This window comes from Cynocephalus volans, chromosome 6, assembly GCF_027409185.1.
Source record: "Cynocephalus volans isolate mCynVol1 chromosome 6, mCynVol1.pri, whole genome shotgun sequence".
Lineage (NCBI taxonomy): Eukaryota > Metazoa > Chordata > Mammalia > Dermoptera > Cynocephalidae > Cynocephalus > Cynocephalus volans.
Genome location: NC_084465.1, coordinates 99,343,791 through 99,371,041, shown reverse-complemented (window position 1 = coordinate 99,371,041; position 27,251 = coordinate 99,343,791). Strand labels below are relative to the sequence as shown.

At 52.3% G+C, this 27,251-nt stretch overlaps 1 protein-coding gene across 3 annotated transcripts in view; it reads left to right on the top strand.

The window, feature by feature from the left end:
- CORO7 (coronin 7) overlaps nt 1-27,251 on the top strand; it is a 54,627-nt gene that overhangs the window by 986 nt on the left and 26,390 nt on the right. For all 3 annotated transcript variants that reach the window (XM_063098821.1, XM_063098820.1, XM_063098822.1), the window contains exons 2-9: nt 1,990-2,086; nt 3,039-3,113; nt 6,205-6,275; nt 6,747-6,930; nt 9,807-9,883; nt 18,921-18,971; nt 25,260-25,346; nt 25,822-25,904. In XM_063098821.1, coding sequence (XP_062954891.1) covers nt 1,990-2,086; nt 3,039-3,113; nt 6,205-6,275; nt 6,747-6,930; nt 9,807-9,883; nt 18,921-18,971; nt 25,260-25,346; nt 25,822-25,904 — 725 coding nt within the window. The remainder of the gene's footprint in view (nt 1-1,989; nt 2,087-3,038; nt 3,114-6,204; nt 6,276-6,746; nt 6,931-9,806; nt 9,884-18,920; nt 18,972-25,259; nt 25,347-25,821; nt 25,905-27,251) is intronic.

The window sequence follows — 27,251 nt, the reverse complement described above, 5'->3', positions numbered from 1 at the left end:
TTTTGTCCTCTGGACAATATTTCCTCTGTACCTACTGTGTGTTGTGTCAGTCTACTGGGGTGAACATGACATCACTTTCCTTCTTGTGTGGCACTTATGACCTCATGAGGGGGACAGCAAACAGACATAGAAGAGCAGTGCAAGTTAATAAATGCATTGAAGAACACACACGAGGGGCTGGGATGGAGCATGGTGAGGTGGGGGTTAATCCCAATAGGGTGATCAGGGAAGGCTGCCTGGAGGAGGTGACATTTCAGCTGAGGCCAGAAGCGTCAGAAGTGGGAACGAGCCTGGTGGAGGAATGGAAAGTGGGGCAGGGTGGATGGAGGGCAGTGACCAGGGAAGCATGGTGACTGATGAGTCCAGAGGGTCCCGCAGAGCCCAAGGGCCATGGAAAGAAGTTGGGTTTTATTGTGAGTGTGGGGGGTGGGGGCATGCTTAGATTTTTTTGAAGACCATCACTCCGGGTGCAGTAAACATTGCTTGGAGGAGTCTGGTGAGTACATGAGGGGCCCTGATGCTTGCTCCTAGGTAGGACTCAGTTCATCAAGGTAAACAGACAGGCTTGGAACCACAGATTACAGGAGGAGTGTAAAACATAAAAAACAGTTTATGTTAGGGAGATGGGAGAACAGGTGATCAGTTTTCCTTTTCAAGGATATTTCCTGTCACTGTGTTTGTATGGTAAACATGAATCAGTAGGGGAAAATAACGCAAGGTATGGATGTTCTAATTGTAGCAGGTGAACACTGAAATAGAAACTTTAGGTGGTGGAGGTAGTTTCCGGGGTGCTGTGAAAGGGTGGGAAACATGGGTGCTCTATCATCAGGGAGCAGGAAGGAGTGTTGAGCAGGGCTGTGACACCAACAGAGAAAACGTGGACCTTGATGATCTTAGTTTCAGAAAAAGTGCTTCCCTGCCCCCCCACATGTGGGGTCGTTAACATTTTTGCCTTTTCGAGGGGGTGTGCTGTTCAGTCATGTATGGGATGTCGTGGAAAGGCACTTTTTTTTGTTTGTTTGTTTTTAAAGATGAACGATAAGGGGATCTTAACCCTTGACTTGGTGTTGTCAGCACCACGCTCTCCCAAGTTAGCTAACCAGCCATCCATATGTAGGGATCTGAACCCGTGGCCTTGGTGTTATCAGCACCACACTCTCCCAAGTGAGCCACGGGCCAGCCCTGGAAAAGCATGTTTTGAGGGGCCAGGCCTTGATTTCTCCCCTCTCTGAGCTTGGATGTCTTTCTCCTTGTGCGTGGAGGAGACCCTGGACTCTGGTGGAGGCCTTCAGCAAGGAAGTGGAGTCTGAGGGCTGGCTTGTGGCTCACTTGGGAGAGTGTGGTGCTGATAACACCAAGGCCATGGGTTTGAATTCCTACATAGGGATGGCCGGTTAGCTCACTTCAGAGAGTGTGATGCTGACAACACCAAGACAAGGTTAAGATCACTTTACCCGTTGTCTTAAAAAAAAAAAAAAAAAAAAAAAAAAAAGGAAGTGGAGTCTGTCTTCTGCCTGAGGTGCTCACTTCTCCTTTCTCTGCTTTTCTTTCTCTCTCTCTCTCTTTTTTTTTTTTAAAGATGACCAGTAAGGGGATCTTAACCTTGTCTTGGTGTTGTCAGCATCACACTCTCCCGAGTGAGCCACGGGTCGGCCCTTCTTTCTCTTTTTTAACAGAAACAGTCCCCTTCACATGCACACAGCCTATTAGCCTATTGACTTCACTCAACCTGGGCTTCCTTCTGACAGCCTCCTCCTTCCTCTCATTAGGGAACTGACTTAATAAGCAAAATCGCCCCCTTCATGACTTAGGTTTCTGTTTCAAGGACATTTTGCATTTCCTGAGGGACTGTATGAGTGGGGACAGGGTTTGATGGAAAGGAATGCATCTCTAACGGTGCAGTTTTAAGGTAGATTATGCCCCACTCCCAGCTTTGGGAATGAGCGGAGCCCTGGCCCTCACCGCACACTTCTTATTCTTTGTTTTCAGGCCTGGATCAATGACGTTCGAGCAGGAGCCACCTCCTCATGTGGGAACCATATCAAATCAAGCTGCAGCTTGATTGCTTTCAACTCTGACCGTCCAGGTAGGGGGTGGATGTGGCTGTGGAGATTCAGGCATCGTCACCATAAGTAGGATAGGGAGAAATAGCAGGTTCAGTGTGGGCTGGATGCTTGAAATGACCTCAGAGGTTCAGAGGTGAGCACCATACAGGGCCTTTGACTCCTACAAACTGGTCCAAATGCAGTAATCAGATCGATTTTGATTAGGGCGTGTGTCTATATAAACCATGTTGGTTGTGGTCTTTAAAGCATGGCCAGGAGGGTGAGGGGGGTGGGGGCTGACACCACTGTTTCCAGCCATCCCCATATTCTACCCCCTCATCTGTGGGCCCAGGGGTGGCTTTGGTCAGTAGGAACACAAGATTTGAAAAGCCCGTGTGTTAGTTGGGACTCTCTTGGTTGCTAGTGATAACTCAGACCTCAAGCTGACTTAAGTGAAAAATGGATAGCTTTTTGGCTTGTCCGATTAAGTCAGGGAGGGCTGGCTGGTTAGCTCAGTTGGTTAAAGAGTGGTGTTATATCATCAAGGTCAAGGGTTTGGATCCCTGTATTGGCCAGCCACCAAAAAAGAAAAAAACAAAAAACGAGAAGTCAGAGGCTTCAGGCAGAGCTGTATCCGAAGCTCCCACGTGCTGACCTCTCTTGGGCCCCTGCACTTTGCTGCCGTGGGTGCTGCCTTCTTTCTCAGGTAAAGTTGAGAGAAGTGGCAACACAAGCAAACCTCTCATGTGAGAGAGAGAGAACCTCTTTCCCCAGCGTCCTCTGTACATCTGAGGCATGGATGGTGCTTGCACGGGGCAAGGACCTGAGCCTGGGCCAGTTATTGTGTCCAGAGAGATGTGACCTTCGGATTGGTGGAGGCTCTGGGAAAGTCCAAGGCTGAGCTTTGGGTCTCATCTCCTCTGGGAGCCCTGGGCAGGGAGGTAGATGCTCCCTGCTGGGCCTGAAGTCAGAGCCCCTGTGTTTGCTTAACAGGTGTGCTGGGCATTGTGCCTCTAGAAGGCCAAGGAGACGACAAGAGACACGTGGCTTATCTGGGCTGCCATTCAGGTGAGTGGGTGCTTGACCCAGGAAGCCTAGAACTCCCCACTCCTTCCCTGGCCTCCCTGGGGCTAGGGATTCACACTTACCTGGTCCCACAGCCTGATGGCTTGCCAGGTCCCTCCCATCATCCTTGCCATGCATTCTGAGAGGTAGTCAGGTTCAGAAGGCTGCATCCTGTTTTAGAATTCTGGACTTGGCAGAGAGGAGGAAAACTGTGTGCTCTAGGTCTTCAAGCTGGGAGGAGGGATGTGCTGGGCCAGCCCAGCCTGCAGCCTGATGCCAGCTCCCTGTCACTGGTAGGGACTCAACCCTGCATGGCTCTTAGCCCTGAATCTTCTCCTGGAGCCCAGTGGGCCACCCATCGCCACCAGGTGTCCTGCCCAGCCAGACTGCTCAGGCCCTCCGAGGAGGTGGCTATGCCGGCTGCGTGGCCAGAGATGGCCCCTCACAAAGAGAGCTTTTGTCTGCCACAGCTGCTTCTGGGGGCGCCCGGCAGCCTGCCTGGCAGCCTGCCCGCTTGCAGGGAACAGTTTGCTCTCTACTGGCCTGGCTGGCCTCGTCTCTCCCCTCCATCTTTGGCGGCTATGGGCCTGGTCCCTCTGGCTTGCACTCCTGGTGCCTGATGGGAGGCCTTGTAGTGAGGGAAGGGGGTGGTCCTAGGTCCTTAGGCAAGTTGTGCAGCTCAGTGTACAGGTTCCCGTGAGGATGGTGGCGGTGGTTAATAACAACAGTGTAGATTTGTGGAGAGCACTGTCTGTGCTAAGCATGTGTTACCTGTGCTTTCTCACCTAATCTTTTTTAAAAAGTTCTACACATTGTAAACATTACCATTCTTTATTTTTCTTTTGTTTTCTCTTTTTCATTTAATTATTTTTTAAAGCCAGCCAAATTCAGCAATGGGGATTGTATACCAGCTTTAGTGACACTAATGTTAATAAGTTTTGATAACTCACTACCATCAGACCAGCCATACATTACCTGTTTTAAGTGAAGAATTTGATGGTTTTTACTAAAGCTACGAAGCTGTGTATACCACCATCCAATTTTAGAACATTGCCATCAACCTCAAAAGATCCTTTGTGCCCCTTTTTGGTTAATCTGTTTCCACCTTTGGCACTGCAGCGTCAGGCAGCTGTCGATCTACTTTCTGTGTCTGTAGCAGAGGTCTGCAAACTGTCAAGTCCATCTGGCTGCCAGTTTTTGTAAATAGTTGTATGGGAAAACAGCCATGCCCATTCATTGATGTATAGCATCTGGCTGTTTTGTTTAGCGGCTTGCTGGTACAGGGATCAAACCCTGGACCTTGGTGTTATAATACTGTACTCTAACCAACTAAGCTAAGCAGCCAGCCCCTAGTTTCAAACCTTTTTGAAGTAGATTTTAAAATAATCCATTTTCCAGTTAAGAAAACTGAGGCTCAGGCTGGCCAGTTTGCTCAGTTGATTAGAGCATGATGCTGATAACAGCAAGGTCAAGGATTTAGATCCCTGTACCAGTCAGCTACCAAAAAAAAAAAGGAAAGAAAAGAAAACTGAGAGGCTCAGTAAGATTAGAGTCACCCTCATTCACACAGCTGGTGGCAGAGGCAGAGTTGGAACCTAGGTCTCCGTGACTCTGTGTTTGCTTTTTGATATTTTTTACTCTTGGGGGAGCCACCCCTGGTTGGTGATGTTGGCAAGATGGTGAGTCCCCTGTCACTAGGGCTCTCCAAATAGAAACTGGGCCAGGCTTCTGTGGGCAGGTTGTAGCCTCCTTGTGTATATAGCTATTCCGAGCCTCTCTCTGCAGGAGCCAGCCCTGCTGGGAAGCTGCTCTTGGGGGTAGCTGAGCTCCAGCTGCCTTGGAAGCTACACTGGTGGTACCAGCTACCGTTCTGCCCTTGGAGGTGCCAGTGGTGGGAGATGCTGGGGCAGGCTGGGCTCTGGCTGCTGCCCTTCTTTCAGGGGCCCTTTTGGCCTCTCAGCTCAGGGCCACGCTCTCCTTTTATCCCAGCTGCCAGGGGCACAGAAAGATGGGAAACATCTGAGTGTGTTTCTGGTGTCTGGGCTGTGGGGGTGGCAGCTGGGGCCTGCTCCAGTTGGGAAAGGCAGCGCAATGTCACAGTGACGAGCACAAGTTCTGTAGCCGGACCCGCAGCCCCGCCCCATCTTAGCTGTGTGACTCCGGGCAAGCTGCTTCCCCTCTGTGGGTTTCGGTGTCCTCATCCTCCAGTTGAGGATGATGCTGGTGGGTCATTGTGAGACTTGGTGAGATCTGTGCCCATGATGGCCTTGATGCTGCTGCTAGCACACACTCAATCATGTTACTGCACCTTGTTCCCTCTGGGGTGCCAGGCTGCCGGCGCTACTGCCCTGCCCAGTGAGAAGCCTGCAGGGTGAGGGTGGCCCAGGACTCTGCTTCTGCTGGCTGGGAGTCTGAGCCAGGACTCTCCCAGGGGGTGCCTGTCCACATCCACTTCTTGTACTCAAGTCCTCTGGCCGGGAGGGAAACAGTCTTGCTCAGCCCCACAGAGGCAGATGACAGGGGATGTTGCTGTGGCCTCGCTCTGGTGGTGAGGGCCTGTAGTCCTGTTCATATCTTCTCCCGCTCTCCACGCCTCACCTCTACCCCCAAACCCACCAGCCTCCTTTCCCCTGGAGCTCTGGCTTGATCGGCACCCCTGCCGCCCCCCGTCCCCTCCCCAGAGCTGAGCTAGTCAGGTTCTTTGCTCACAAAAAACTGAAACCAACTCCAGCTTGCTTAAGCCAAAGGGGACTTACTGGGTAACCCCTGCAGACCTTCCATGACTGAGGGAGCAGCCGACATGCCACATTAGAAGGTGCCTAGGAACCAGGAGCTTCCTGCCCATTCTCCTGCTGACTTCCTGATGCCAGGGCCTTGGGCCAGCAGGGCTCTCGGGGACACATGTCGCAGGAGGGTGTCTGTGGCATTTGCCCCTGTGGTGTCAGGAGTGCCCTGGCCTTGCAGACTTTAAGCCTGCCTCTATGTGGGCAGAGGCATCACCTCAGTAGCCCTGGGCCGTGGTCCCTGCCTTGGGGATGGTCACAGTGGGGTGGAAGTAAGACGTTGCAATAGGCTTGACCATTCCTCTCCACAGACCTGGTCACCGACTTGGACTTCTCTCCCTTTGATGACTTCCTCCTGGCCACGGGCTCAGCCGACAGGATGGTGAGTGGAGCCACCCATCTAGCATGGGCCTTCTGAGCCACCCTCCGGGGCTCTGCTCCTGCCCAGCCCTCCCCCTCCCCCTGCATGGCCTGGGACCCCTCTGCTGCTTCCAGGGCTGGGTCACCCCAGCCTTTCTAGCTTGCTGGACCCACACTGGTGCCTGAGTGTTCACCCAGAGCAGTGTAATGACCTGCTCTGAGGCTGGAAGAGCCCAAGGGGAGCCAGTTGGGGTGTTGTGGGAGGCCTGTAGGAGACAGTGGGGCCCCTGGTCTCCACTCATGTAGATGCCCCCCCAGCCTCTGACCATGCCCCATGACGCAGGATGTGCAGCTCACAGCCCACGCAGCAGAGGCAGGAGGGGTGCCCCCGACAGGCAGAGGGCATTGTCCTCAGGGAGTGGCCTTGTTCCAACATGGGACGTGGCTGGGATCGGGGACAGCTCTGGGCTCACAGACTTGCTCTCTACTGCAGGTGAAATTCTGGCGACTGCCGGCCCCTGGCCAGGCCCTGCCCTCAGTGCCCGGGCTGGTACTGGGCCCCGAGGAGCTCCCAGTGGAAGTGCTGCAGTTCCACCCAAGTGTGGACAGCGTGCTGCTGAGCACAGCAGGCACGGCCGTGCGGGTCTGGGATGCAGCCAAGCAGCAGCGCCTGACAGGTGCGGGGCAGCCCCCATCAAACAGCACTTCATTGTTTCGTGGGTGTTTTTCCACTGGATTTTGGCAAAAAAGTCAAGAAGCAATTATTGATATTTTTAGTAACATGGATTTAAAAATATTTCTCAGGACTGGCCGGTTAGCTCAGTTGGTTAGAGTGCAGTGTTGTAACACCAAGTTCAAGGGTTCAGATCCCCATACAGGCCAGCCACCAAAAAAGCCCAAAAAATATTTATCCAAGTTTTATGTGTACATAGTCTAAAAAGTCATTGGATTCTACGAAGCTTATAATAAACACTCCATCCCTCTCCACTCCCTGTAGGTGTCCGTTTCAACTCTCTTAACTGTGTTTTTCTGTTGTTTTCCTTCGTTTTTCTAAATTACTTCCTTATACTGTCATTCCATGAAATTGTTTTCCATTTTGAAAACAAACCACTGGCCTGGAAGGTGAGGACGTTGCTACCTTAGATTGCTCCTCCCATGCATGCATGTGCCTCCTCCCTCGTGCTCCCAAGACAGATGGTCACAGCACTGGGTAGTTCCTCAGGGTTGGAACGGTCATGACCATGCATGTGTGACTCGCTGCTGAGCCCCATGGTGTACTATGATGTCATCCCACAGTCCTTGCTCAGAGAGTCCTCCCTGACCTGCTAATCCCTGTTTAGAGGTAAAGACATGGAGCCTCAGAGTGGAGGGACAGGCTTGCCCCAGAGGGTTGTGCAGAGTGTCAGGGTGGGCTAAGCTCGCCTTCTGGGGCTGGGACCGAGAGGTCTGTGCCCTGCCGACTGAGGCCATCAGTAGCATAACTGGCTGTCCTAGGGACTGCCAGTCTTATGCCATGGGGGACGGGGGATGTGAAATATAAGATGCAGGCCTTGTCCTAGGGGCCCAGCCCAACCCTTGAACCCTTGAAGCCGTGGTGAAGGCGGCCAGGCCTTCCGTCTGTCACTAGGGAGTAACTGTAGCTGTGGCCACTGTTTCTCAAGTTCCTCTTGTGTGCCTGGCACTGTGCTGAGGGCTTCACGACTCCTTGGACTCTTGTCTTCACAGCAGCTCCACTGGGAGGTGTTGTTGTCCCCGTGGTACAGATGAGGCTCAGAGTTAAATATGAGGCCACAGTGCAAGCAGGTGGCAGAGCTGGGGTTAACCCTAGGGGAGTAAACCATAGCATAGCAGTTATCCATTGCTTTGGAACAAATTACCCTGAAATGTAGAGGCGTAAAACAACTACAGACTTTTGCTATCTCATGTTTCCTGAGGGGCAGGAATTTGAGAGTGGCTCAGCCAAGTGGCTGTGGCTCAGGCTCTCTCATGAGGTTGTGTCATCTGAAGGCTTGACTGGGGTTGGAGGAGCTGCTTCCAAGATGGTTCACTCACAAGGTGCCAGTTTTGGGCAGGGGCCTCAGTTCTTCCCCATGTGGGCTTCTCATGGGTGCTTGAGCACCCTCACACCGTGGTGGCTGCTTCCCCAGAGTGGACAACCCGAGAGAGTCCAAGGAGGAAGCCACCATGCGTTTTGTGACCCAGCTTTGAAGCCATGTACCGTCACTTCCACCAGATGCTCTTTGTTAAGAGTGAGTCACTAAGTCCTGCTCACACTCGAGGGGAATTAGATTCCATGTTTTATTTTTGGGTTTTTTTTTTTTTTAAAGATGACTGGTAAGGGTATCTTAACCCTTGACTTGGTGTTGTCAGCACCACTCTCTCCCAAGTGAGCCATGGGCCCGGCACTTGTTTTGGTTTTTTTTTGGTGGCTAGGTGGTACAGAGATCCAAACCCTTGCCCTTGGTGTTACAACACCACATTCTAACCAACTGAGCTGACTGGCCAGCCTAGGCTCCACATTTCGGATGGAGGTGTGTTAGTTTCCTAGCACTGATGCTACAAAGAATCATAAACTGGGTGGCTTGAAATAATAGAAATTTATCATCTCACAAGTCTCACCATTCTGGAGGCCAGAAGTCAAGCATCAAGGTGTCTGCATGGTTGTTCCTTCTGAGGCTTTGAGGATCTGCTCCAGGCCTGTCTGCTAGCTGTAGTAGCCTCAGGTGTTCCTTGGCTTGTAGATGGCCGTCTTCTTCTGTCTTCATGTCATCTTCCCTCTATGTGTGTCTGTCTCTGTGTTCAAATTTCCTTTCTTCATAAGGACACCCGTCATACTGGATTAGGGCCCACCCTAATGACCTCATCTTAACTTGATCATCTGCAAAGACCCTGTTTCTTTTCTTTTTTTCTTTTTTTTTTTTTAAAGATGACCGGTAAGGGGATCTCAACCCTTGGCTTGATGTTGTCAGCACCACGCTCAGCCAGTGAGCAAACCGGCCATCCCTATATAGGATCCGAACCCGTGGCCTTGGTGTTATCAGCACCGCACTCTACCGAGTGAGCCACGGGCCGGCCTAAAGACCCTGTTTCCAGATAAGGTCACATTCACAGGTACTGGGAGTTAGGACTTCAGCATCTTTTTGGCGGACACAATTCAACTCATAATAGGAGAAGTTTCAAATGTGTGGACGTATTTAAAGCCCCCACACTGGGGGAGGAGAGTCGTGACAGCAGGAGCAGAGGCCCAGGTGGGAGTGACCCAGTGGGGGGTATGTTGAGGAGTGACCAGAAGTGAGCCTGGGTGGGGGTGAGAGGCCGAGGAGCAGGGAGTCTCCGAAGGCTGTTGAAGGGAAGCACAGCTTAACGAGGGCGGGGCTGGAGGAAGAAGCCTGTGGGTGCCGGACCAGTGTGGTGGGATGCAGTGGCTGAAAGCGGCCCTCATAGCTGCTGCCTTTGCCTCGGGTTACCCCACGCCAGGCCACCCCCACCCGCCCACTTCCCGCTTCCCTGGCTCCCTCACTGCCCGGGCCTGACCGTGGCTACTTCCCTGCAGAGCTGGTGGACCACGGGGACCTGGTGCAGAGCGCTGTCTGGAGCCGGGATGGAGCCCTTGTGGGCACAGTGTGCAAGGTGAGCCAGCGGGCGGGGTGCACTGTGGGCTCTGCGCAGACGTCCTGGGCTGGACTGCTCAGGCTCAATATTTATGGGGCAGAATGCACCAAGGGCAGGATGGGCATCTGTGACTCGCCCCTCAGCTGCCCCTCACACCTCTGCTCACACCTGCATCTGGAAGCCCCCACCTACCTGGGTTCCTATCATATGGGGACCAGAGGATAGCCCCCCAACGTCCCCTGCTGGTCCCTGGTTTGCACCATTTGGCTCCTGTCCCCGCCTTCAGCCAGCCTCACCTGGCTGCCTGTCAGGTACATATAAACTGCCTTCCTTTCCACAAGGCTGGTGTGAAGCAGCATCCATGTGTAAGGCGCTGGACTGGGCCCCGTACTGGTGGGGTGGCTGACTAGTGTAAGGGATAGTACAGATGAGAGGACAGTTGTGACCCATGACCTGGGCTCTGAAAGAGGGACGTGGTGCTTGAGCTGGTTGGAAATGACGAGAAGCTTGGCCTTGAGCAGGAGCTCAGGAGCAGTGCCTTGAAGGGGGAGTTAACTCTGCAGGGCAGAGGGGGTGGATAGCACCCGGAGAGGCAGGTGCTGCTGAGCAGTGTGCATGAGGGCCATGCTCGTTGCTATAGGGACAACTGGAAAGCAGCCATGTGCTAAAAAGAGGGGCAGATGTTGCCACAGGTGCCCAGGCATCCATTTGGGAAGCTCCCGCAGCTGCTTTGTGGACAGAGAGTGGCAGGGGTGGGCAATGTCTAAAAGCAGATGTGGGACAACCTTTGAGGGAAGAAAGGACTTCCCTGGCCAGGAGGTGGTGGAGACAGAGGTGGAGACCTTTGGGCAGAGAGAGCTGAGCAGTGGTGTGGACTGGGTGTGAGGCCCACCAGTAAGACAGGCATGCACAGTAGGTCTAGGGGCACTGGAGGGACACCTCATTTGAATGTAATGAGCAGGGCCACTGCCAGGGGTGACTGTGGGCATGTTGAGCTGGAGGTACCTGGAGATGTCCGAGCAGAGGTACCAGCTGAGTCTGTGGACCTGGGGGATTCTGAGCAGAGTCTGAGCTGAAGGTAGAAGAGTGGGCTGCTGGCCCCTTCGGAGTCCCTGTTTGATGAGGCCTGGCGCACTTGCTCGGGTTTAACCCTTCTGGGGACAGCTTCCCAGGGAGAGCGAGCTCGGGGCTGGTCCTTGAGGGGTGAGCCCCGGCTGAGAAGGAGGAGATGGGAATCCAAGGCAGAGGAGACAGCCTAAACAGTCTCAGCAGGACTCAAGGATGGCTGAATTTGAGCTGTGACCTCGCCTTCCTTTGAGAAACCCTCTCTGCCCTTCTGGCACTGGTGTGGTGGTCCAGCCCCTTCTCTTTGGGGGGTCGAGTCTCATTCACTATCAAAATTGGGCAGGGAAGGGCCGGCCCATGGCTCACTTGGGAGAGTGTGGTGCTGATAACACCAAGGCCAAGAGTTTGGATCCCTATATAGGGATGGCTGGTTAGCTCCCTTGGGAGAGGGTGGTGCTGACAACACCAAGTCAAGGGTTAAGATCCCCTTATTGATCATCTTTAAAAAAAAAAAAAAAAATTGGTCAGGGAAGGACAACAGGCAGCCTGGTGGGTCACTGGAGTGCAAGTGCCCCCTTGTGTGACAGCAGTCCTATGGTCTCCTGCTGCAGGGCTGCCCCTTCCCCTGCCTGCTGGAGTCCATCCAGGAAGAGTCAGAAGCCAAAGCCCAGTGCAGGGAACTCCTGCTGTTTCCCCCTCTAGACTCAGAGCTTAACGTTGCGAGACAAGAAGCACGAATTTCCCAAGGGGGTCATGGGAGTGATGCTAGTGGAGCGACCCCTGACCCCTCCTCCCACCCCCGGTTCCTGACTCAGGAGTTCTACTTGTGGGGCACAGTCTCACTCCCAAGCTGGCACCTGTCAGCGCATGCTGGGACAGGTGGGTACTCAGTCCTGTGTCCACTGCCGCCTTCCTTTGCTGTAAAGGGGGTGCCTGGGATCCCAGGTAGGGGCATCAAACACCGACACCCTTGCAGTGTGGTGCCAGGCGGGGAGCAACCCCTGTGACCACCTGCAGAGGGTCTGCCCGTGGTTTGCAGAGGTGGAAGCTGGTCCTGAGCCTGTGGCGGGAGCTGGTGGTCACGCCCGCACCACGGCAGGAGAGTGCCTGAGTCCCTCTTTGCCAGGTTGGCCATGCTGGGCTCTGGGTTTGTGCACCAAGCTGCAAGGGCTGCGTGATTGAGGTGGGGTGTATAGGGTGCACTGTTTCTCTTCAGTGACCCCCACCCTTCTCCCTCTTGGCGTGGAAACCTCCCCACCCCAGTTCTGACTCCTGTCCTGCCACTGTTGGCATGGAGCAGCTCTGCCTCCCAGGACCGCCAAGCCCCTTCCCTGCCCCCTTCCCAGCTCCTCCAGCTGAGTGAAGGGGTTTCTCCTGGCCTGGAGAGAAAGGGTGGGAGGCCGCTAGGGGGCGCGCCAGCCTCGTGGAAGGCTGGGCTGGCCGCTGCGCTCCCACTCCGCACCCGTAGCCGTGGGTGAGCCCAGCAGGACCTGTGCCACTCCCTGCCTGGCCTGCAGGCCTCCATTTGTGCCAGCAGAGCCTCAGTGCCCACTCCGATCCCCAGTTTGGACCCAGAGCTAAACTACTGCCCTCACCGGTCCAGCCACCTTCATGAAGTGCTCACTATGTCCCAAGACTGTTACCCTCAGCCCCAATGCCCCGCCCTGTGAGCAGCAAAGCTGTTGTCCTCAGTGTCCAGAGGCTCAGAGCTTGCCAGGTTACAGTATCATCCATGGTGGGGCTGGCATTTGAGCCAGGTGGCGGCTCTGTGCAGTGGGAGTGGCCCTTGCTGCTGGGAGGTACTTTCACCTGCCCTGCTTCCCAAAGTCCTCTGTGTCTCGCCAGGTCTCTATCCTGTCTCTTGCTGCACTTGATTTCTCTGTCCTTGATCTCTCATTCTCACTTCCCTCACTGCCATTGTCCTCTGTCCTCCCTGTCTCTCACTGTCCTCTCCGCCTGCCTCTCTCTGTCCCCATCTGCTTGACCTCCATCTGTCTCTAAAGGGCCCCCTGAGCTCGAAGCTGTGGAGTGGAGCAATGTTTAAGAGCTTATCCCTGGACTGCCTGGTACCCACCTGGCACGTGGCAAGTGCTCAGTGAACTGCAGCTGGGGGGCCATTCAGGACCGTGGGGCCCTGTTGAAGTATGCCAGGGAGGCCTGGGACCTGCCTGCCGAGGGGTGGCCTGGCTATCAAGGCTGGCTAGCCCCTCCCTTGACCAGTCATGTGCTTGCCCACTGCCCTGCCATTCCTGCTGTCTGCTTCCTCATGTGACCTTCTCTTCCCCTCCACGTCACATACCAGCAAGCTCCTGTCTCCACATTTTTGCTCATGCTGTTCCACCTTCCTCGAATGCCTTTTTTTTTTTTTTTTTTTTTTTTTTTGTTGATTTTTCGTGACCGGCACTCAGCCAGTGAGTGCACCGGTCAGTCCTATATAGGATCCGAACCCGCGGCGGGAGCGTCGCCGCGCTCCCAGCGCAGCACTCTACCAAGTGCGCCACGGGCTCGGCCCTTCCTTGAATGCCTTTACCTTCCCAGCACAAGCTCTGCTTGTCCTCTGAGGTTCAGCTCAGGTCTCAGTTCCTCCCTAGAGTTTCCTATGACCACCTCATGAGCTCAGCCACAGCTGGCACTGGTTGCCCATCGCTTGGTCCCAGGCACCTGGTTGGGGGCTGCACTCAGAGCAGGTTTTCACTTATTTTTCTTCTATGTTTTGGTTTTTTTTAGTTAATATACTTCATTTTCTAGAACAGTTTTACAGAAAAACCGAGCAGATAGTCTGCCGCACCCTCCAGTTTCTCTGTTATTAACACCTTGCATTCATGTGGTACGTTGTTACATTGGTGAACCAATATTAATCCATTATTATTAACAATAGTCCATGGTTTACCTTAGGGTTCACTCCATGTTGTACATGCTGTGATTTATGACTGATGTCACATGATGCTCACCATTACCATGTTATACAGAAGTTTCAGGTCCCTAAAAATCCCCTGTACTCCAGTTGTTCATCCCTCCTTCCCTCTCCCCAAGCACCACTGGTGAGCACTGATCTTTTTGCTATCTGTATAGATTTGCCTTTTCCAGAATGTTGAAATCATACAATATGTAACCTTTCATGATTGGCTTTTTTCACTGAGCAATGTTCATTTAAGCTTCCTCCATGTCTTTTTGTGGGCCAATAGCAATTTTTTTTTTAATTGTAAAAACAAACCCCACATATTATAAAATTTATTGTCTTAATCATTTATTTATTTATTTTTAAAGATAACCATCAGTAAGGGTATCTTAACCCTTGACTGGTGTTGTCAGCACCACACTCTCCCAAGTGAGCTAACCGGCCATCTCTACATAGGGATCCAAACCCATGGCCTTGGTGTTATCAGCACCACACTCTCCCGAGTGAACCATGGGCCGGCCCTTAATCATTTTTCAGTGTACAGTTCAGTAGTGTTGAGTATATTTACAATGTTGTGAAACAAATCTCTTGAACTCTTTCATCTTGCAGAACCGAAAGATGAAATGGGTATTTTAATATACCCGTTAAACAAAAAATTCCCTTTGCCCTACCCCCAACTCCTGGTAACCAGCATTCTACTTTCTATATCTGTGAATTTGACTACTTTATATACCACTTAAAAGTGAAATCATATACTACTTGTTCTTTTGTGACTGGCTTATTTCACTTATCATAATGAAATACTAAATCCTCAAGTTCATCCATGTTGGAGTATTTAATAGGATTTCCTTCCCTTTTAAGGCTGCACAGTATTCCATTGTTTCTATATACCATATTTTGTTTAGCCATTTATCCCCAGTAGACTCTTGGGTTGCTTCCACCTTTTGGCTATCGTGAATAATGCTGCTATGAACATGGATGTGCAAATATCTCTTCGTGACCCTGCTTTCAATTCTTCGGGACATATACCCAGAAGTGGAGTTGCTGGGTCATATGGTTGTTCTATTTTTAATTTATTGAGTAATTGCCATACTGTTTTCTGTAGCAGTTGCACCATTTTACAGTCTCACCAATAGTGTTCTGACTTCTCCACATCCCCAACCAACATTTGTTATTTTTTGTTTTTGTGGTAGTAGCCATCCTAATGGGTGTGAGGTGATATCTCACTGTGGTTTTGGTGTGCATTTCTCTTTTCATTAGTGATGTTGACCATGTTGTCATGTGCTTATTGGCCATTTGTATATCTTCTTTGGAGAAATGTCTACTCAAGTCCTTTGCCCATTTTAAAAATTGGGTTATTTAAGTCTGGCTGGTTAGCTAAGTTAGTTAGAGCATGGTTTATAACATCAAGGTCAAGGGTTCAGATCCCTGTACCAGCCAGCTGCCCTCCCCCCCAAAAACTGGGTTATTTGATTTTTGTTGTTGTTGAGTTGTAGTTTTTAATATATTCTGGATATTAGCCCCTTAAAAGATAGACAATTTGCATATATTTTCTCTCAGTCCATAGGTTGCCATTTCACTCTGTTAATGGTGTCTTTGATGAATAAAAAATTTTAAGTTTGATGTAGTTCCATTTCTCTATTTTTGCTTTTGTTGCCTATGCCTTTTGGGTCATGTCCAAGCAATCATTGTCAAATTCAATATCGAATTCAACTGAAGCTTTTCCCTTAAGTTTTCTTTTAGGAGTTTTATGATTCTGGCCTTAGCTACTTCATTTACCACTGAATAATATTCCAGTGTATGAATGTACCACAGTTAATTTGTGCATTCACCTCCTGAGGAACGTCGTGGTTTCTTCCAGTTTTTGCAATCAGAATAAAGTTGTTGCAAACATTTATGTCGGCACAGTTTTTAACTCATTTGGTTAAATACTTAGGAACACAGTTTCTGGATTATATGGTAAGAGTATATTTAGCTTTGTAAGAAACTGCCAAACTATCTTCCAAAGTGGCCGTACCACTTCTCATTCCCATAAATAAGAGTTCTTTTTTTTTCTTTGGTGGTTGGCCTCTATGGGGATCCAAAAGCTTGACTGTGCTTTTATAACACCCTGCTCTAACCAACAGAGCTAACTGGCCAGCACTGAATAAGAGTTCTTATTGCTCCATGTCCTTGTCAACATTTGTTATTGTCAGCTTTTTGGATTTTAGCCGTTCTAATAGGTGTGCGGTGGTATCTCATTGTTTTAATTTACAGTTCCCTAATGACATATTATGTTGAGCATCTTTTTTTAATTTTTATTTTTTGGCAGCTGGCCAGTACAGAGATTGAACTCTGGACCTTGGTGTTATTGGCACCATGCTCTACCCAACTGAGCTAACCAGCCAGCTAGAGCATTTTTTCATATGTTCATTTTTTATATGTGTATCTTTTTTGTTGACATGTCTGTTCAGGTCTTTTGCTTTGCTTTTTGTTTTTCCTGCTGGCCAGTACAGGACTTTTGCCTATTTTTAAATTGGGTTGTTTGTTTTCTTATTGTTGAGTTTTAAGCATTCTTTGTATATCTTGGATATAAATCCTTTATCTGATAGGTGTTTTGCAAATATTTTCTCGTCTGTGGCTTGTCTTGACAGTGCCTTTTGCAGAGCAGAAGTTTTCAATTTTAATGAAGTCCAAATTATGAGATTTTTCTTTCATGGATCATACTTTTGGTGTTATATCTAAAAAGCCATTGTCAAACCCAAGGTCAACTAGATTTTCTCCTATGTTAGCTTCTAGAGGTTTTATAGTTTTGTGTTTTACATTTAGACACATGATCCATTTTGAGTTAATTTTTGTGAAAGGAGTAAGGTCTGTGTCTAGATTTTTTTTTTTTTTTTTTTTTTTTGCGTATGTCTAGTTGTTCCAGCAGCATTTGTTGAAAAGACTGTCTTTTCTCCATTGTATTACCTTTTCCGCTTTGTCCAAGATCAGTTGACTATATTTGTGTGGGTCTTTTGTGGATTCCCTTTTTATTCCACTGATTTGTTTTGTCTATTCTTTTGCCATATCACACTGTCCAGATGACTGTAGCTTTATAGTAAAGTTGGGCAGTATCAGTTCTCCAGCTTTGTTCTTCTCTTTCAATATTGTGTTGACTATTCTAGGTCTTATGCTTTTTCACATAAACTTTAGAATCATTATGTCAATATTCACAAAATGGCTTGCTGGAATTTTTTTTTTTTTTAGATGACTGGTAAGGGGAATCTTAACCCTTGACTTGGTGTTGTCAGCACCACTCTCTCCCAAGTGAGCTAACCGGCCATCTCTATATAGGGATCCGAACCCGTGGCCTTGGTGTTATCAGCACCACGCTCTCCCAAGTGAGCCACGGGCTGGCCCTAAGGTGCTGGAATTTTGATTGGGATTGTGTTGAATCTATAGATGGAGTTGGGAAGAACTGACCTCCTGATAATATTGAGTCTCCATATCCTTGAACATAGAAATCTGTCCATTTATTTAGATCTTCTTTGATTTCTTTTCTTTCTTTTTTTTTGTCAGCTGACTGGTGCGGGGATCTGAACCCAACCTTGATGTTATAAGGCTGTCCTCTAACCAACTGAGCTAACTGGCCAGCCCCAGATTCCTATTACTATTTTTTGTTTTTTGAGACTCCTATTTTCACATTTTGAAAAACAATGAACAATTGGAATTTGAAATTAAAAACAATACCATGTGCATCAGCATCAAAAAAATGAAATACTTAGTAATAAATCTAACAAAATATGTACAAGATTTATATGAGAAAAACTATAAAACTATAATGAAAGAAATCAAAGAAGGGCTGGCCAATTAGCACAGTTGGTTGGAGTGTGGTGCTGATAACACTAAGGTCAAGAGTTCAGATCCCCTTACCAGAAGAGAAAATAGTAATCTGTGCTGATTGAAACAAAATAGAGCTATGCTAAAATGTAAAAAAGAAAGGCTAATCAGCCGCCACCTTCCCCATCCTGGTACCTAGCATTAACACACTGGCGGCCTGTGCTGGTCAAGATCTTTCTCTCTGCTCAGCAAACTGGCAAAACATACAGGAACAGGGTCACATAAATAGAGATTTTTGTTTATTTTAACCACAGTAGAATCACACCGTGCCATGTTATTCTGCAACTTCCTTTTTGCACGTAACAGTTTATTATGTCCAAGCCTGTAAACAGTCAGTGGATACAGATTCCGCCCTAGTTCTTTATGCATGTATGTTTGTGTACACACACACGTACATGCGCGCGCATACACAAAGATTATTTTGCAGAAATAACGTTCTATAAGGGCCAGCCCATGGCTCACTTGGGAGAGTGTGGTGCTGATAACACCAAGGCCACGGGTTCGGATCCCTGTATAGAGATGGCTGGTTAGCTCACTTGGGAGAGCGTGGTGCTGACAACACCAAGTCAAGGGTTAAGATCCCCTTACTGGTCATCTTTAAAAAAAAAAAATGAAAGAAATATAACGTTCTGTACAAGGTATGGGCATTTTATTTCAGTACAGTTTTTTTTTTTTCTCTTTTTTGTATGTTTCTGTCCTGACCCTTGGGTGATGTGAATCAGTAACCTTGTTGAGTGGATGATTAGGATATGTAAGTTCTGGTTAGATGCTATCTTGTAAGTGCACAAATGACGTGGTCACATGAGTCCCTTGGGCTGGGCCTAGCACAGAGCTGGACATATATGAAGAAGCTAATATAGCCCAGATTTTGATCTGGGCCTGTTTCTCCATCTGTGGAAGGGAACGCTCTGTGTTGATAGCACTGTTTCATAAGACAGCTGAAGAGATGAAGAGAGATTGTATGTTTAATGTGCTTAGCGTGTAGTAGGTGCTCAGGAAAGTGAACTGTTGCTGAGTGTACTTTGCTGGGTGAGTGAGCAGGAAGAGGGGCCTTCCCCCTGCAGTGAGAAGGAGGAACCAGGTTGGGGAGGAGTCCCCAGCATGGGATGCCAGCCCCGTGTCCCAGGGGAGGGGCCGATGAAAGCCTGAGGGTGATGGAAACAGGCTGGCTCCCAGGGACCCTCTGGCACTAATTGCATGCTCTCTGTTTCCTCCTCTCTACTTTTCCAGGACAAGCAGCTGCGGATCTTTGATCCCAGAGCAAAGCCCCAGGCCTCTCAGGTGAGTTGTTGGGCAGCAGTGGGGGGGGGCAGGGGGGAGGGTGCAGTGGTGATGTTGAAGCCTCAGCTCAGGCTGAGGGCCCAGACGTTCCAGCAGCTGGGGAGAGGGGCAGGCTCCTGGCAGATGTGTCGCATGGCACCGAGGACTGCTGGGAGGAGGGTTGCCGCTGCGGAAGCTCTTCCTGGGAAGTGTGTTCTGGGTCCTTGGAGGGCCCAGCTTTGATCACAGGGTGGGGTGCAGCCAGACTGCCCACAGATTTTCGGTGGAGGTGCCTGTGGCTTCAGGAAGGTAATTTGAGATTCTGACCTTTTCTCCTTTGAGACCCTCATCCCCCACTGTGCCTCCCTGGCACAGTCAGTGGAGACCAGCCCTCTGTGTGTGCCTCCTGTCTTACAGCAGCAGGACCCTGGGCGGGAGCTGCCAGACCTGCAAGACCCTGGGGCTAAGCAGTTTCTGGTCTGTGTCTGTGCATGGGGTGCGCATGGACATTTGAGTTCTGAGCACGGACACTGTGACCAGCATTCTTGCCACGGGGTGTCATTTATTCGTTCAACAGGGACCTCATCGGCCACAACTCCCTGCTAGGCACAGAATATTCAGTGTTGGCAAGCCAGAAGCCCTGCTCCTGGGGTAATTGCTAGGGGCTTCTCTTGCTGGAATGGTTTAGTGCCTCCTTGAAGATCTGGCCTTGGAGCTGAGGGATGAGTAAGGCCAAGGGGACATGCACGATGTCCTGAGGTGGGATGTGCTTGTCCAAGAGTCTGTACAAGGGTCACAGAGGGGCCAGACCCATGGTGAGGTGCTTATCTCTGGGATGTGGGTAGCCATTGGATAGTTTTAGTTAGGAGGGAAGATGAGTGGATCTACATTTCTAAAAAGAGCTTTCTAGGTGCTGAGGAGGCTTCTTTCCTGAGGAAGGTGTAGTTCAGGGTCCTGCTGCCCACTCTGGGGAAGAGCTCCCCAGCAAAGACCTAGATCCAGACCCAGCCCAGATACCCCCTCTCCGCATTTCTAGGACTTGGTCCCCAGCTGGAGTCAAGGGTAAACCAACCAGCGGTAGCCTGGGGATCCCTGTTGCCCCCTGACTCCCATACACACATACTAAGAAACCCATTCAGGTAGCAAACTGCTACTTTTTGGCCACAACAGTTCAGTCAGTTTCATTTCTGTTTGGCTGAAGACCAAGGAGCCAGGCACAGTGGTCTGGCCACACCCTGGCTACGCTGGCTCCCTGGCTAAGCTGGCCAGTCTCTTCGTCCTGTGGGACCTGGGGCTGATAGATGGTGGCTGTTTGGGCCTGAAGGCAGCATGGGTATGGACAGTGGGCCTCACTTAGGAGCTTTCTTTGACCTCTGAGCGTTTGCCCAGGAAGGGGGTCCCAGGCTCAGCTTGAAGGAGAGCCTGAGGACACTCTCCTCTCCCAAGGTGCCCTCTCCTCCCCTGGGTACCCGGGGCACTCCGTGGGGCACCTACGTGCCTGCCCCCAACTGGGCACCACCGCATTGGGCCTCACCCTCCCCCTTCCCCTGGGCCTGGGTGTTTTATTTATTCCCTTCTCCCTCCTCTGCCTCCTTCCAGCCCCCTCCTCCTCCCCTGCAGGGGTGGGGGCCGTGACTGTTGCTGAGGTGGAGAAGGCGTGGCTGCCATCCCAACAGGCTCCAAGTTCCTTGAGGAGAGGGGGAGAGGATCTGGCTCTGGAGGGAGCCCTCTGAAGGGAAGGGGCTCGGGCGAGGAGACCTGGGAAGAGCGTGGGTTGCTCGAACCCCCTCTCCCAGCTGCTGGGACGGTGCCTGTGTCTGGCCCCGCTGGTGGCTGGTGCGGGGGCAGCAGGCCTGGAAGGCCGCCCTCTGCCTGGCCCTGCCGCTGCCCCCACTTCCGCCCGGGGCATCTGGCCCACACCTGGTTTCCATTAGGGAAACTGCTGCTGCTGGCGGCCAGGGCCGGTGTGAGCGGCCAGCTCGGGGGACAGGCCTTCTGGGAGTGCCTCCTCCTGAGATCCTCCTTCCCACCAGGTGCAGGCGTGGCTGGGCGTCAGGGAGGAGTGCACTTCCTCCCCCACCTCTGCCATCTCTGGGTCTGACCTCACCTGAGCCCCTGGAGGCCGAGCCCCATGGTGAGGAAGGCAGGGTGTCCTCCACTATCTTCTGGAGCCTGGAGCTGGTGACCCTTAGGTGGCCCCTCCCATTCACACTCCCTGCTTTGTTTTTATTTTTATTTTTATTTTTATTTTTTTATTATTATTATTTTTTTTTGTCTTTTTCGTGACCGGTACTCAGCCAGTGAGTGCACCGGCCATTCCTATATAGGATCCGAACCCGCGGCGGGAGTGTTGCCGCGCTCCCAGCACCGCACCCTCCCGAGTGCGCCACGAGCTCGGCCCCCTGCTTTGTTTTTAGATAGCATTTTTGGCCATTTATTATGTCCTGGGCACTAGGCATATACTACCTACTCCCACCTTGACGAGACCCGTCCTAGAAAGCTGGCCCTTTGGCTATTTCTGCTGCTAGGTGAAAACATGGAGGCTCAGGACGGTTGTGTAGCTGCTCCAGAGTCATACCACACAGTGGCAGAAGCAGGCTTGGTCTGTGTGCCTCTGGAGCCCTGGGCCCCCCACCTCACCTTCCCTGTGCCAGAACCCGGGTAGGGGCCAGGCAAGGCCCTGAGACACGGCTGTGCAGGGGAGCAGCAGCCCCATAGCTGAGGACTGCTTGGGGGAGCAGTGAGGCCTCAGGACCTCATGGGCAGGAGGGGGCCTGGGACCAGCCCTCTGACCATCAGGCAGGCCTCGGGGCAAGCACCTGGAGCCCAGTGCTGAGCCTAGCCATGAAGGGGCATGGGCATTGGTCTAGCCCCCAGGGAAGGTCCCCTCAGCCCAGGGGTCTCCTAGAGCCGCCCTGCCCCACACAGGAAGTGTTGCCATGGTGATGGGGAGGGGTTTGGCTGCTGCCCACAGCTGGAATGCTGGGTATGCACCCCCCTCCTGCCTGGCCACAGCCCCTCCTGTTCTCTTCAGGGCCAGGGATGGGGGGACTTCTGTCAGGGGACTAAATGGGTGGTGAAGGCCTCTCTGGGCTTCTGCATAAGCAGGATGCCCTGCGGCCGCCCTACTGCCTGTGGGGACAAAGGCCACCCCCAAGCAGGCCCTGCGGTCCACCTTGCCTGCCCATGGGGCCTCTTGGACAGGGCTGGGGCTTCAGGGTAGCAGGATACCTGGGTCTCAGCTGCAGCTTCCCCACGGGCCCAGGAGAGTGAAATCAGAGGACCTGAGGGAGGGCTCCTTCCTCCCCAAGCTCGCTGAGGTCAGTGAAGAACTTTCCAGTTTTGAAACTCAAAATCACTACAGTGATGGGGGATTAGAGGTGAGGGGAAGTGGTGGCCCCTCCCCGCCATGGAGCTTCCCCAGGGATGTGTGCTGGAGACCAGCAGGTGTTCTCTGCTTCCTCCTAGCTGTGACTCTGTGAAGGTCTGTCACCTCTCCCAGCCTCAGGTCCCTCTTGTCCATCACGGTGGGCCCAGTGCAGGGGGCAGGAGGCCCAGATACTCCACCTGTGGTGCTGGGTGACTTTGGGCAGATTGTATTCTCACTCTGGGCCTCTGGCTCTCCATGTGTGAAATAGGAAGGTTGGAGATACTGGCCAAGGGATGTTCCACCCCAGCCTGTGCCTCTGGATGAAAAATGCCTGGGGGCAGCCCATAGGGCCATGCAGGCGTGGCCTGGCCTCTGCCTCCCGGACTCCACCTTGGCGGCGCACTAGCTTCACCTCTTAGCTCCAATGTTACCTTACTTCGACTTCCCTCTGTTACACTCTTTTTTTTTTTTTTAAATTTTATTTTGTTGACATACATTGTGGTTGATTATTGTTGCCCCTTACCAAACCTCCCTCCCTCCTCCCTCTCCCCCCCCCAATAATGTCCTTTCTGTTTGCTTGTCGTATCATCTTCAAGTAATTGTAGTTGTTATATCTTCTTCCCCCCCCCCGGTTTTTGTGTGTGTGTGAATTTATATATTAATTTTTAGCTCCCACCAATAAGTGAGAACATGTGATATTTCTCTTTCTGTGCCTGACTTGTTTCACTTAATATAATTCTCTCAAGGTCCATCCATGTTGTTGCAAATGGCAGTATTTCATTCGTTTTTATAGCTGAGTAGTATTCCATTGTGTAGATATACCACATTTTCCGTATCCACTCATCCGATGATGGACATTTGGGCTGGTTCCAACTCTTGGCTATTGTAAAGAGTGCTGCGATGAACATTGGGGAACAGGTATACCTTCGACTTGATGATTTCCATTCCTCTGGGTATATTCCCAGACTCTGTTACACTCTTATTGTACCATTATCATCCTTTAAAAAAATTCACGTTATGAGTGCCAGACACAGTCCTGAGCACTTTTCAAGCACTAATGCTCTTTGCGACAGTCCTCCAAAGTAGGTCCTGTTAAGGTGCTTTTTACACATGAGGAAACTGAGGCACAGCGAGGTTGGTGGCAGGGCCAGGGTCTTCACCCAGGCAGTCTGAGGCCAAAGCTCACTTCCTTAACCTCCACTTTACTCCTTCATGGCATTTATGTTAATGCGTAATAACATGGTTATTTCCTTTTTTTTTTTTGGCAGCTGACCAGTGCAGGGATGAAAATCCTTGACCTTGGTGTTATAACATTGCAGTCTAAGCAATCTAACCCACTGAGCTAACCAGCCAGCCCTATGTGGTCATTTATTGCTCTTTGGTCCACATCTGTCTCCCGGACATGTATGTTCCATGGTCGTGAGGACCTTTTCTTCTCTGTTCAACATGTCCCCAGCACCTAGCATAGTGTATGGCTTGAATATTCATGTTACAAAAGAACAAATGAACAAGCATCCCTGCATCACCCAAGTTCTTGACCCTCTATCTGAGAATTGTCTGCCCTGCGACCAGCTCCTTGCAGAGTTCCTGTCCCATGGGAGGCCTTGTATGTTTGTTGAGTGAATGAATGATGTGTGGAGAAGTTGGGGGCCATCTGGTTTGCTGCTTCCACAAGGGATATTTGCACACTGAGAGTGCGGGAGCCCAAATGACACCTCTAACCTGCTCTGGGGTGCCGGGGGCGGGGCTGGCCAGTGGCCTGACCGTTGTCCTGATCCCATAGCCCCTCTTACGTGGAGAGGGGGGTGTGGGGCCCTGGTTCTCAGGCTCCAGCCCTGATTTCCTGTACCACTGCGGCTGGGTGGGGAGGGAGCAGTGAGAAAAGACCCTTGAATGACACCACACGGGCCATTTCCGATGGTCTCCCACGCTAGGGTCAGCCTCCGCTGGCTGGGGAGGGGGCCTGGGCCAGCTCCTCGTGGGCTGCTTCCCTCCCTCATTCATTCCCAAGGAGATCGTGGGAAGCCTGGAGGATGCTGGCCACGGTTTGGGGTGAGCTATTTATGGTAACAGGGTCCTCCATCTCAGGCTCCAGGGGCCAGGGTGACTGGGAGGGAGCTGTTTGCATTTCCTCTGGCCCCCTCAGCTCCCCCCTGCCAGAACCTGGGGGGACAGAGCTGCCCGCCCTAGATACAAACTTCCCTCTCCTCTCTGGGGGCAGTGAGCCTTCCTGTTGGCTGCCCCAGCACTAGGGAGGGCCAAGAGGGGCACTGCTCTGCCCTCTCCGGGCTGTTCCCCAGAGCTTGGCCCTAGGCCCTCCCTCTGGCCCCTAGCAGTGTCAGGAGGCAGCACTAATCCTTGCAATCCCTTGATTTGCACAGCCCTTTGTGGCAGGCCCCGTACCCCCACATGTGCTCTAAGTAGGCGGAACGGGCGATATGAGCTCCGTTCAGTCGACGAGTGAGAGAAATGAGGCTCCAAGAGGGCATGGGGTCTCCAGGGTCACACAGCTCTTGGATTTGAGGGCCAGGACCAGAGCCTGGGATGACGACCCTCAGCCGAGTGTTCTCCTCGGGGCACCTGCAGAGGCAAGAAAGTGCCACTGCTTTTAGCCCCCCAGGTGCTGTGGGGAAGGGGGCCTGGAGGTGAGCAAGGCAGGGGAGGGAGACTGAGCCCAAGCCTGGTGGCAGGTTAGCCTACGGGTGCAGAGCAGCCCTCAGCTGGGGCAGAGGAGTGGGGTTAACCTTAAGGTATATACGCGGTCTACCTTGCCTGGGCCACCCACAGGGACTTGGGATGGGACTGACCTGCCCCCCCCCGCCCTCTATGGGGTGCTTGGGCTGGTGGGCAGCAGAACATCCCCAGCCCAGGCCCACTCTAGGGGACCCTTAGCCTCCTGCAGGGGCCTTGGTGGCTCAGCTGTCTCTCACCTCCCACAGAGCACACAGGCCCACGAGAACAGCAGGGACAGCCGGCTGGTGTGGACCAGCACCCAGGAGCACCTCGTGTCCACCGGATTCAACCAGGTAGGAGGCTCCTTCTGGGGAGCAGTGTACAGCCAGTTGGGGATGTGCCAGCCCTTTGGGCTCCTGCCCCAAGAGGGAGGGGGTAGGCCATAGGGAGGCCAGAGTTGGCGGCCAGTTCCAGGCCTGGCCATATACGGCTTGCGGCAGGGTCTCAGAGCCCCAGGGGACCAACGGCTGGATAAAACTGGCAGATTCCATTTGCAATAGCTAAGCCTGACCCTGGGAGCTGTGGTGGCCCCACAGGGACCAGAGTCCATGGAGGGAACCGCCCCTTGTCCCTGTCACCTAAGGGTTCTTAAAGGGGCAGGACATGAAAACCCAAACTCTCCCTCTCTGGCATGACCACCCCCACCAAGCTCTGCACTGGGGCAGGTGCCCTGTGCCAGGCTGGACCCTCAGGCACTGGGCTCCCCAGGAGCCCGGGGTGGGGCTGAGGGATGGGCCTCTCTGAGCCTCTCTCTGGCCCTCCCTGCAGATGCGTGAGCGTGAAGTGAAGCTCTGGGACACCCGGCTCTTCTCCAGTGCCCTGGCCTCCCTCACCCTGGACACCTCACCCGGGTAGGAGCTGCAGCATGGCGAGGGTGCTGGGGGGCTGAGGGCGCAGATGATGTCCTGAGTCCAGGCTTGTGCAGGGTGCCACCAGCCAGGGCCCTGGATCCAGGCCATCAGTAAGGTTGGCTGATCACCAAGTGTTTGTAGGTGCCTGAGCTGGGCTGCAAGGTCTCTGCAAAAGAAACCTGGCCCTGCCCTCCAGGAGCTCCCAGACTGCACCAGCATGGGCTGGTGAGGCAGCCCCCAGTGGGCAAATAAGCCCAGCTGGCTCCATCATGCCTGGCACCTGGCAGCAGAGTGAGCTTCAGGCTCCACAGCCTTGGGTCTCACTCAGGTTTGTTTTGGCATTGGGGAGAGGGCTGTGACCCGGCTGGCGTGTCGTTGGGAGGTGCAGGAATGTACTTGGTATTGCTATGGATATTTTTGTGGGGCTAAGGACCCAAGGAGGCCTGAGGCTGATAGGAAGGTGATTGCAGGGTAGACATGGACTGATGTCGGGATAGACTGGCAGGGCTGGAGGTTCACGTGGCAGGTGGAAATGGCCTTGGACTCCACTGAGGTTTATGAGGCCTCCTCAGCACCAGCCACATGCTCCCCTGGTCCGTGTTGGGATCTGTCCCCAAGTGGGGCTGCTGCCTGGGCAGCCTGGGGAGTTCCAAGTGCACCATAGCCTTCCATCCTTGACCCCTGGAAGTATGTGGAGAAGGGTTTGTGGCAGTACCCATCAGGGTCCCTGGCCAGGCCAGGCCAGCTCTGTGCAGAGACTGCCTTGGTCCACTCTTGCTTGGGAGCCAGACACCAGGAGGCCCACGCCAAGCACTTATGAATGACTGGTCCGTCAGTCCACATGACCAACCATATTACAACTAATGAAACCAAGGCTTGGGAAGGTTTAGAGACTTGAACAGGCAGGGATATGGTGGGGGGGGGAAGGAGGCAGGGACTTGGTCCCTGTTCTGAAGCCTCAGCCTGTCTCAGCTATGACTCATGGAGGGGCTTGCCGGGACTTTCTCAGGCAGGGGGACCTGGAAAGTTAGAGCCAGGAAGGGCCCTGGTCCTTGACTAGCTCCTCCAGCCCCTCCTTTCTTCCATTTCACAACTGAGGTAACTGAGTCACAGAGGGGCAGTGACCTAACCAAGCTCCAGGAGCAGCAAGGGCAGTGTGTCTGGGGGTGAGGAAGGCTTCTGGGTCTTCTGAGATCCTTCAGAAGAGCCCCCACCCAAGTACCAGTAAGAGCAGCTGCCAGGGGGTTCCCCCCAAAGAGGGGTAATGGTGAGGGTGACTCTCCCTCCCATGCTCTCACACTCAGGGAGAGGCTGGGAAGCTGGCAAGCCTCATTTCACTGATGGGGA